Here is a 12,211-nt window from a genome sequence, read left to right as displayed (position 1 = left end):
CCTCCCCTTCATGCAATAGCAGGTAATTTAGTCTACACAGTCTGGATATTTCTTGAAAAGATAGACAGTTCCTTCTCTATGTTACATTTGTCGGTCTAGTGACTAAGTAGCATGTTCCTCCAAGTCTTCAGTGACCACTGATAAAAGAATACTTCAAGATGTTGATGGAAATATGGAATTAAACCTTAAGTTTAGATGTGGACATTTAGCCTAGTGGTTAATAAGCTGGTTAAGACACACCTACAATCCATATCAAAGTACCTGGGTTTGGTTCTGCTCCTGATTACAGCTTCCTGCCAAGACAGTCCCTTAGAGGGCTCCTGCCACCCCCAAAGGAGACCTGGATTGACTTCCTAGTTCCTGGCCTCTGCCCCAGCCCAGCCTGTCCATTGCAGGAATTTGAGGAATAAACCAGAGAACAGGAGCTCTGTCTGTTCTCTGTCTCTCTCTCTCTAATAAGTGAATTAAATAAAACTTTTTAAAGATTAATAAATTTATTCTGGTGCAAACATTTTTTGAAATCCAAGCACACTTTTTTTTTTTTGTAATGTGCATTTTACATACACTTTTGGAAGGCTCTGTATATCTCATTGTTTGTGTTCACTCCTCTCATTCTCTGGGTACCCTTTGAGCTACTTCTGTGTTATTATGGTTTTAGCCTATATTCTGCTCCTGATTTCTAGATCCATGAATCCAACTGACTATTGAATCTTTCCAGGGATTACCTTGATTGACATCTTAAATGTAATGTATTTAAAATGAATTTTATTGTGCTATGCCCTCAACCAACTAATTGACTACCAGCTTCTTAAGAAATCTGTGTTGTCTTTGATTTATTTTTGTTCATAGCCTTTGTCCTATAATCCTGTGTCTCAAGTAATATTTCTTTCTTTGAAAATTCTGCTCTAATAAGTCGTTGACCCCTATTCACAGGGGTGGAGAAAGAATCATCTTGTTGGGTCACCAGGTTGTAGGCTCCTACTGTCCCTTCCCTGGTTATCATCACACACTAGTTCTTTAAGGACTTACAGAATATGATGTCAGACATCATCGTACAGGCTTGACAGTAGGAGAGAAATCCCAGGAGAAGGAAAGAGAAAAAAAAATAAGAGGTCTGAATGAGGTGGTTGATATCTCAGAAAAGGAGGAAAGTTTGAGAGAGGTTTTTGCTGAAGCAAGTAAGCAACTGTCTAGTGTCTTGGTCTAAATCATGTTTTTGACAGTGAATACCCACATTAAAGCTATATCAAAGTTTTGACAAAATTGACTGATGAGTTTAATCAGCCAAATTGTCCACTTAGTCACACAAATGCTTTGAAAGTATGATTTGCTTATTTGTTTGTTAAATTAACTTATTTTTCTGAACTCAATTGACTGGTTAAGTCAACATGATAAAGTCAGTTGAATTCAATATTTGCAAACAGTAATGTGTGTGTTTTTAAAATGGTTATAGTGACATTAAGAAACAACTTCTCTCTTAAGAAATATATAATTCTCATCCTAAGGACCTTTTGTGAACATGAAAACAAAAACATCTCTGATTCCCCCATGAAACTAAATGCACAAAATACTTAATACTTTCATTATTCAATGAAGATCTGTAAAACTTCACATGCATTAATGAAAATATATTATCAATGAAAATAGAAATAGAATCTTAGTGTTAAATTGGACTTCATGTTTTAACAAATAGGAATGTTTTATTTTGCAAATAATAGAAATGCATATTTCAGAAACTATCTGTCTGTTATGAGAATGCCCTGCCAAACTGTTGACTCAAGGACAAACATTAAAAGTCACGTGGTACCCAAATTCTGATTATTTTAAGTCTACTGATCAGTGCAGTGGACCTGTCAGATTCTTCGCAGAGAGAGAGTGTGTGTGTATGTGTGTTCATGTGTGTACACATGAAAGATGTTGGATGACAACCAGAATCAAATTAACTATACAGTGAAACATGAAGAGCTTTAAGTGACCTGCTCAGGAGTAGTGTCTGGGATCTCTGATACTTTTACTAAAATATCATAGAAATGAGACAACAATTGGTGGTCCTCTCAATTTAGAAATAATAGATATGTTTCAAAAATCAAATCAGGATTTTCTCTGTTTTAAGTGAAAATGTTGAGAGTTACGCAACTCCTGCCTTCCCCTACCCCTTCCTTTATTCTCCTGCCTTCCTTTCCTTTCACATTTGGTACTTAGTAAGAAAGTCACAAGAAAACTCACATAGACTTATTAAAGTTTTTTTGTAATGTAAGTGCTCATTAGTGAGTTCATTAACTGTCAACAGATTTTAAGTTACCACATGTTTCTCTAGAACTGATTCTCTTGCATACAAACCAACAGTTAAGACAGTTGCTAAACACTTCATTTAGAAGTCCAACCATAGTCTTTTAAAAGACTTGCTGAGTTTTAACAACAATTACACATTGGACTCTCTTCTAATCATGTGCTTGTTTAAGTTCACAGTTTCGGAATGGAAAACTGTTACGCTTGACATGAAAAGGTAGATAATTTTATAAATAAAAATGAAATCTATATATGTTTAGTCAACACCTGAAATGAAATAACAAACTGGAAAAATATATCTGCCTCAAATATAAAAGGCAAATGTTTAGTTTTCTTGCTCTTCTAAGAGTTTTTGCAAAAGCAAGCTTCGCATAGATGTGAACAAGAAGTCCACTAATGAATGAAAGTGGTAAACATGAAAATGTTTCACTGTGCACATAAAGTAGTGCAAGTCAAATATATATTATACATTTAATCAATCACAAAATTTAAAGGAATGGATAAACTTTAATTTTGAAGAAGAAACTGCTATTGGTAGAATTATACATTTTTAACATTTTTAAAAAATCTGTTGGTATTTGCCAAATGTGAAATGTATTTAAAAATCAGTTAGATTTTTAAAACAGAGCATAGAATGCTTTTAGATAACTAGATACTCCCAAGCCATTCCAGCCAGGTGCGCACATATGTTTAAACTTCTTTGCAATTATGGCACAAAAGCACTGAGACCTTCCTAAATGTCCATGAACATCGGACAAATTAAATTATTACACATATATACACAGATGAAATAGAAGCATTAAAAATGAAGGAAATAATATTCATAAATAGAAAGATTTATGTTACTTATCATTAAATTGTTAAATAATACATGGTATCAGTTTGTGAAGTGAGTTACATTTATCTGAGTAAACTAAAATGAAAGGTGGGAGCACACACACAGGGTCTCTTGTTTTGGGTGGGAAATTCTAAAAGGAAGGTCGTGGTGTGGTCTCTTTACAGTGGAGAAAAGGATGACCTGGAAACTAAAGGAAAATACAATTTTTCTCCACATATGATTAACCCATTATACTGACCATGTCAGTAATTACTTAAAATAATGAAACTATAAAATTGAGATAGGCTACTTAATCAGGTGTCCTTAAAGTCAGTAACAGTGTTGATTTTTTTTGGAGATGACTTTTGTAAGAAAGAAAGGAAGGCCCCTGAAATTTACCTCTACAAACAGGATGATATTTCTGTGGATAATCATAACTTCATACCCCAGGCCAAAGTTTTATTTTTTTTATTTTTTTTATTTTATTTTATTTTTTTTTTAAATTTTTGACAGGCAGAGTGGACAGTGAGAGAGAGAGACAGAGAGAAAGGTCTTCCTTTTGCCATTGGTTCACCCTCCAATGGCCGCCGCGGCCGGCGCGCTGCGGCCGGCGCACCGCGCTGATCCGATGGCAGGAGCCAGGAGCCAGGTGCTTTTCCTGGTCTCCCATGGGGTGCAGGGCCCAAGCACCTGGGCCATCCTCCACTGCACTCCCTGGCCACAGCAGAGGGCTGGCCTGGAAGAGGGGCAACCGGGACAGAATCCAGCGCCCCGACCGGGACTAGAACCCGGTGTGGCGGCGCCGCTAGGCGGAGGATTAGCCTAGTGAGCCGCGGCGCCGGCCCGAGGCCAAAGTTTTAATAGAAAATCCAAGTTGCTTCTTTTCTATTTGTAAGAAAAAAAAAAATAATGTGATACATAAGAGTTTTAAGAAGTAATTTTATTATTAGATTTTTTTTAAATGAAAGCCTGGAAGGTTACTGAAGTGAGAAATATTCTACCTTATGTAAAATTATGACTCCTAACTGGTGTTTCTTGTTCTGAGTTGACCCCAAGCCCTGGAGAAGTACACACCTGTGTGTTCCGTTGAATATACTAAGGATGATTTCTTGTTCCCCCACCTCTTCTGGCAGCTTTCAGCCGCGCCCCGATTCCCATGGCCGTGGTGCGCAGAGAGCTCTCTTGTGAGAGCTACCCCATCGAGCTCCGCTGCCCAGGAACCGACGTCATCATGATCGAGAGTGCCAACTATGGGAGGACTGATGACAAAATCTGTGACTCGGACCCTGCTCAGATGGAGAACATCCGGTGTTACCTGCCAGACGCCTATAAGATTATGTCTCAAAGGTACGATCCTTCTCTGCTTCTTGCACATATACTGGCCTTCGTTAAGTATCTGTGTGACGTATGGGCAGAGGTAAGAACACTGTTGTGGGTTTTAAGAAAATTTGAAGTACTTTTCAATGTCTGACCGTTCCCTGTATCACCAAAATGCTAGTTAGAAATTGCAAGGAGCATTTGGAGAATTGTGAGCATTTATTACATTATCTATTAAGTTTCATGGTCTAACCTGCCTATTATAAGAAACATGGTATTCTTTAGAATTTTCAAGAATAGTTGTCTCCAAAAATTGCAGAATTATTTGACTGCTAGCAATTATTTTCTAATAGTGTAGAAAAAAAGAAAGATAAAATTGAACTAATGGGCAATTTTTATGATCATTAATCAAAATGTAGTAAAAGATGGTTGACTTAAGATTGTATGGCCTTGTGATGCCAACTACCTACCCCAAAGAAAACTATGAAAAAAGTATTCATTGGCTGTCTAGTATGTGAAATTAATTAATCTATTTAATGCATTTAACTATCTAAAATATTACAGTGTTAAGATAAACTACGACACCATATATTGTCGTTCTATAAGAAAAGATCTATGATTTTAAAGAGTCTGGTCAGTAGAACTGCAAAGCATTGAAGGTTTAAGTTAGATTATAATTTCTTCATAAACTGTTAAATATCATTTAAGTAACTATTTACTATTATGCTTTCTCGGTAATCAGTTTTGAAATCACTCATTTATGATAGGCCTTCACACATTCTGACTTCTTGGTCATAAGGTACTTTTAAATAATTCAGTAAGTGATTTGTTTAATGAATTTAATTTACTTAATTGAGTAAGCCAGCATTTTCATTAAGATATCTATTCAAGCATTTCTTTCCCATGTATTTTTTAAGGAGTTTTGAAAATTTGAGGAAAACTAAAGGACAAGTAAAACTGAAGAAATTGAATTCTCAAAACAAAAGCAATGAATTTCAAAATTGCCTTTCTTGTACTTAGATAAACTGTCATTATTTATCAGCTTTTATCTTCTTGATGCTAAAAATCCTGGCATTTCTTTGTGCGTGGTTAATAAAATTGTTGGTCAGCATCTTATTTTTATAAATTTCTGTTCTATAAATTATTAATGCAGTTTATGGAATGCAAGGTTTTTGATGATCAAAGTTTCTGAAGTATACTTAGAGTATAACTTGATGCTCTACAGACTTGAGTGTTTTTGTCTGTCTGTTACTTAAGTGATGGCTTATGCCAAATTGAGAATTGATGAAAGATAAGATTTTGATTTTATGGATTCCATTTGACATAACTTTGGTTGCCTTTGGCTGCTCTTGTGTGTCTTTCTCATGGATGCGTATTTGATCTACCTCCCACCATGCCTACAGCCTACATGATGCCTCCCATCATTCTGTTGTATGCAGGTGCTGTGATGATCTCTTAGGAGTGGTCTTCTGTGAGGAGCATAGATTGGGCACTGCAACACAGTTCTGATTTTCCTTTGTTCCAGACAGACCACTGAACATTGGATTCTTCTGGGTCTGTTTGGGGTGTGGGATGAAAAGGAGGTTCTGTTTTTCTCTGATTAAATTTTCATTTAAAATGTAGCAGAAATGTTCACTTGCTCTTTGATCTCTGTGATTTTTATTGAAAACATTTTAATCCCTTCATTGATATTATTAATGGCTTCCAAAATAAGCCTTTAATCTTATAATCATTGTAAAAAAAATTTATAATGGATCATCTGGAGCCACTGAATTACATGGGATGCATACATAAATTGACAAATCTGTGGAGTAAAAATGCTTTAAGCATCCCTAGTAAATCATTTGGTAAGCCCTCCTGGTGATTTCTCAAATAAGAGTTGTCACTTAGATGCAAAATTGTGGTTAATTCTCCATGGAAGCAAGATCCTCTTTATATTTGAACCATTAAGTGTACTGCATTTACACTTGTCCAAATTAAATGTTTTTGACTCTTGCAAAGAGAAAATCGAGTTCTGTCTTAAAAACTCCCAAGAGATGTGATGGCCATGGAACTTAGGGTGCTTTATAATGAACTTAGTTAAGCTACATGCCAAACACTGCATGTTAAATAATGCCAATAATTTTAATTATGACACAGAGATATCATATTAATAATGATGTGAACTGTTTCAGTAGGTAAATGTGTTTCAGTTGAAATCATAGTGGAAATCATCTTTTCTGAAAGGCGTCCGGGTGAACATGTTTTCTTTCATATAGACTTCTAGGATGAGACGACATCAAGGTTTCAGGACAATTTACAGGAGTTTTATTACTAAATATTACTTAAAGTTACTTCTGGTTATTGTATAACCTCACCAAAAAGCCCCCATAACTTGCCTTGGATATCACATAAAAGTAGGGATATAGAGTGCCATTCATGTGGACATTTGAATACGTATTGAATAAATGCATAAATTAAGCTGCCTGCTGACATGTGAGTTAAGTATGAACAGCTCTAAAAGGGTATGACAGTTGATTCCCACAAGTTTCTCCATTAGCACTCTCTAGTCTAATATCTGCTGTGTAGGTGCTGCTTTCCCTTGGCCTTTGAGGTCACGCTGACTGTTCTCAAAGGCCAGCCCTGATGTTCTTCTTATTACCACCTGCATTCATCTCTGTCATGTCTAAACGTTAAGCAACCTACAGTTTCACATAGCTACCTCTCTATAGTAAATTGTAGGCTTCTAGTTACGTAAAACTAATTTTTTATGCACAAATTAAATGTAAGTATGCTCTGTAATTTTGTCATTCCTCTTAAAAGTTGTCTTAACTCTGTTTAATCTGGGTGACTTCTGTTTCTCTTTATTTTGCATTTATACATTCCATAGAGTCTTAAGACGTTTATTGTGTATGGCTTTGGAATCCAAATGGCAAAATGGCTATAAGCCACTAAGTAACTTAGGAAATCTTGAATTGGGAATTCAGCTTAGATTTCTTGAGCTTTTTTTTTTAAGAATTTTCTTTTTTCTTTTAAAGATTTATTTATTTGAAAGTCAGAGTTACACAGAGAGAGGAGAGGCATAGAGAGAAAGAGGTCTTCCATCCTCTGGTTCACTCCACAATTGGCTGCAAAGGCCGGAGCTTTGCAGATCCGAAGCCAGGAGCCAGAAGCTTGTTTCAGGTCTCCCACATGCGTGCAGGGGCCCAAGGACTTGGGCCATCTTCCACTGCCCTCCCAGGCCATAGCAGAGAGCTGGATCAGAAGTGGAGCAGCTGAGTCTCAAACCGGGGCCCATATGGCATGCCAGTGCCTCGGGCCAAGGTGTTAACCCCTCTGCATCATAGCACTGGCCCCTATCTTTAGGTCTTAATGGAAGCAATTCAACTATTAACTCAGTCAATACACAAAACTCTATAATATGCAGATCACTATGACTGTTACTGTAAGACTTAATGGATCAATAAATCAGGTATGATTCCTGCCAAGAAAACTAAACTTTGAAGTAAAGAAGAAATAACTAACTGTGTCATTTGCTCAACATTTTTTTTTTTTTGTCTCATTCACATTTAGTGTGGAGAGCAAAGGGAAGAAGCTTTTTGAGCCAGGTGACAATAGAGAGCACTTCACTGGAGAGGAAGCGTTAGAGCTGATTCTTGGAAGACAGGAGCATTAGTGCAACCAAAGGAGACCAAAATGATACTAGATGTTCCAGTGGAAGAACACCAAAAAGATTGTATAAGTCAAGTAAAGTTTGTATAGTATATACTTGTTTTGTGTCTGACATTACTCATTGGGTACATTTTTACATAACTTTATTGAAGTATTTAAAAATTTATTATTTTATTTGAAAGGCAAACAGGCAGAAAGAGATTTTTCCATCTGCTGGCTCACTTCCCATAGACCCATGATAGTCAGAGCAAGGTCAGCCCACAGCCCAGAGCCAGAACTGAGTCCGTGTGTTCTAGCTGGGTGGCAGGGACCCAATTACTCTAGCCATCACTGGTTGCCTCCCAGGGTACCCATTAGCAGAAGACTGGATTGGAAAGGGAGGAGCTGGGACTCAGACCAGGCACTCTTAGATGGGATGCAGGCATGCCAAGTGGCATCTTAATCACTAGGCGAAATACCTGTCCCTTAAAGTAGCTTCTATATAATTCACTTGTTCCAAGTGTATAATGAGTGTTAATAAATTCACCAAGTGGTGCAACAATTCTGATAAATCAGTTTTAGAACATCCCCATCATGCCACATGATTCGTCATGTCAGTTCCTGATAACCCTTATCTCCTCTCCACCTCATGCAGTGACAAATCTGCTCTGTGTCTGTACATTTATCCTGACACATTATGTTTAAACTAAAACATGAACACTTGAAATCAATTTTTTTCAGAATTCAATTTTTAAATATGTAAGGCCTGATATTTGAGTTTAAAAAACCAAACTTATACCTAGTATAAAATGAAATAGGGTGCCCCAAAATTGGAGATTTTAGTTCATAGTAAATTTAGTGAGTTAACAACATATCATGGTTTTCTAAATAAATAAATATAAGGTCAGGGCTGGCACTGTGGCTTACTGGGTAAGGCCGTTGCCTGCAGTGCCGGCATTCCATGTGGGCTCTGGTTCAAGTCCTGACTGTTCCACTTCTGATCTAGCTCTCTGCTATGGCCTGTGAAGGCAGTAGAAGATGGCCCAAGAGCTTGGGCCTCTGTACCCACTTGGGAGACCCAGAAGAAGCTCCTGGCTCCTGGATTCAGATGGGTGCAGCTCTGGCCGTTGCAGCCAATTGAGGAGTGAACCAGTGGATGGAAGACCTCTCTCTCTCTCTCTCTCTCTCTCTTTTCTGCCTCTCCCCTTCTCTGTAACTATGACTTTCAAGCAAAATAAATAAATCTGTAAAAAAAAGTCTCACTTTTGTTAGGATAACTCTTATCAAGAAGATAAGTGTTGATGAGGGTATGGAAAGTTGGAAATCCTTATACATTATTGGTGGAAATGTGAATTGATGCTTCTGCTATAGAAAAAATGTGAAAGTTCCTTCAAAAGTTATACCTAGGGGCTGATGCTGTGGTGTAGTGAGTTAAGCCATGGCGTGCAGTACCAACATCCCATATGATCACTGTTTCAAGTCCCGGCTGCTCCGCTTCCAATCCCGCTCGTGCTAAAGCACCAGGAAAAGCAGCAGAGGATGGCGCGACTGCTTGGCCTCCTGCACTCACATTCAGGACCTGGATGAAGCTCCCATCTCCTGGCTCAGCCCTGGCTGTTTTGGCCATTTGGGGAGTGAACCAGCAGATGGAAGACTTCTCTCTCTCTGCCTCTACTTCTCCCTCTTTCTAACTCTGCCTTTCAATTAAATCTTTTTAAAAAAGTCATAATTATAACTATCATACCTACCAATCCTGTTGGCCATATATCAAAAGACATGGAATCAGAACCTTGCAGAGATAGCCACGCTCCCATTGTTCTTTGAAGCATTATTCCCAACAGCCAAGATATGCAAACACCTAAGTCTCCAGTGACTGATGAATACGATGGAATATTATTCAGTCTTTAAAAAGAGAACGTTTGCAACAACATGAATGCAACCAGAAGACAATATGCTAAGTTGAAGAAGCCAGACACAGAAAGAGAAACAACACTGTATGATCTCACTTATATGTAGAATCTGGAAAACAATGAAATGCACAGAAACAGGGTAAAGTAGGGAGGAAATGGGGAGATTTCAGTCAAAAATTATAGACTTGCTGTTATACAGGATAAATAAGTCTATGGATCTAATGTACGACATGAAGACTCTAGCTAATATTGTGTTGCATACTGAAAATTTCCTAAGAGAGTAGATTTTAGGTACTTTTAACACACATATGCACACAAATAATGGATATGTTAATTTGCTGGGCTGTTGTAATCACTTCACTAATTATATATATATTATATATATTATATATATATAATATATATAATATATATATATATTCCATATGTATATATATGGAAACTTCATGTTGGCGTGGTGTTGTGGTGCAGCCGGTTAAGCCGCAGCCTGGGAAACCCACATCCCATCCCATAACTGTGATGGAGTGATGGCTCCACTTCTGATCCAGCTTCTTGCTTATATGTGTCCTAAGAGGAAGCAGGTAACAGTTCAGGTGCTTTCATCTTTGTCACCCAGATGGAGTTTCTGGCTCCTGTCTTCAATGTGGCTCAGCCTGGGTGTTGTAGCCATTTAGGGAGTGAACCATCTGATGGAAGACCTCTCTGTCTCTCCCACTCTCTTTCAAATAAACAAAAATAAATAAATTTTAAGAAAAAAACCTTTTTGTTAAAAAAAGACTTCATGTCACACATGTGAAATATATTAACTATTGGGGACAGCATTGTGGCATAGCAGGTTAAAGCCCCAGCCAGCAGTGCTGGCATCCCATATGGGCGCTGGTTCTAGTCCCAGCTTCTCCAGCTCTCTATTGTGGCCTTGGAAAGCAGTAGAAGATGACCCAACTCCTTGGGTCCCTGGACCCAAGTGGGAGACCTGGAGGAGGCTCCTGGCTCCTGGCTTTGGATCAGCTCAGCTCTGGCCATTGCGGTCATTTGGGGAGTGAACCAGCAGAATGGAAGACTTCTCTCTCTCTCTCTCTCTTTCTCTCTCTCTCTCTGCCTCTCCTTCCCTCTCTGTGTAACTCTGACTTTGAAATCAATAAAATACTTTTTTTAAAAAAAGAAAATAAATATATTAGATAGTAAACCAGCCAACTAACTAACTAAAAAAGAAGGCAATAGTTGCATTCTCTTTCTCACTTCAGCGTGATCGGTAGGATTGTGTCCAGCTCCAGCTATCATTTGGCAGAGCATTTTAATGAGATTAACAAACTGGATTTTCCCTGTCAGTGGATGCCTAAAATGCTAAGGGTTTTGAATCCTATCCTTTGAGTAGAGTTAAAATAAACTGGGATTTATCTAGGAAAGACAAAGACTTGAGAAAAGAAAATAGAACCTCCGCTGAAAGACAGTAGACAAGTAGTGAGAACAAGGAAAATGCTAGCCACAAGTTGCATTCTGCAGATACTGCCATTATCTGAATTACAGTGCTCAGTTCTAGGTGCAGTCTTTAAATTAACCAGCTCTCCTACTATAGAAATGATAAATTCTTGCGGCTAAAACAAACAAACAAAAAACCTGACAGATAAAGGATACAACGTGAAAGCATTCCCACCATCATCCCAACATCTTTACCGCATTCCTCAGAGAAAAAGAATGTAAATAATCCAGTATGTACACTTCAGGTTTTTTCAATACAATCATAACACATGCCAGGCTTTTTTTCATAGATATTTTCTTACATTTGATATTTTGATTGTCTTTCCATATTCCCCACATAGATTAAGACTCATTAGTTGTTGCATAATATTCTATGACGTGATACAATTCTGCTTTTTCTTATTTATTTTGTTTTTTTTTTTTCCCCCAAAGAAACCTTTTATTTAATGAGTACAAATTTCTTAAGTACAACTTTAGGAATTTAGTGATTCTTCCCACCATATTCGCCCTCCTGCTCCCACTCCCACCCCATCTCCTCTCCTCTCCCACTCCCTATCCCATTATCCATTAAGATTCATTTTCAATTAACTTAATACACAGAAGACCAACTCTATACTAAGTAGATTTCAACAGTTTACACACACACACACACACACACACACACACAACTGAGAACAAGTTTTCCAGTTAATTCTTATAATACAACTCATTGAGGACAGAGGGTCTTATAGGGGAAGTAAGTGCACAGTGACTCCTGTTGTTAATTTAA

General features: G+C 37.6%; 1 protein-coding gene across 19 annotated transcripts in view; it reads left to right on the top strand.

Moving 5' to 3' along the window:
- The window catches only part of ADGRL3 (adhesion G protein-coupled receptor L3), an 870,273-nt gene that overhangs the window by 380,912 nt on the left and 477,150 nt on the right, over positions 1-12,211 (top strand). For all 19 annotated transcript variants that reach the window (XM_051819791.2, XM_051819792.2, XM_051819789.2 and 16 more), the window contains one exon: positions 4,240-4,453. In XM_051819791.2, the coding sequence (XP_051675751.2) occupies positions 4,240-4,453 (214 nt within the window). The remainder of the gene's footprint in view (positions 1-4,239; positions 4,454-12,211) is intronic.

The sequence above is a fragment of the Oryctolagus cuniculus genome, chromosome 8 (assembly GCF_964237555.1).
Source record: "Oryctolagus cuniculus chromosome 8, mOryCun1.1, whole genome shotgun sequence".
NCBI classification, from domain to species: domain Eukaryota; kingdom Metazoa; phylum Chordata; class Mammalia; order Lagomorpha; family Leporidae; genus Oryctolagus; species Oryctolagus cuniculus.
The sequence above is the reverse complement of the archived record's forward strand: the minus strand, read 5'-3'. Positions and strand labels throughout refer to the sequence as shown.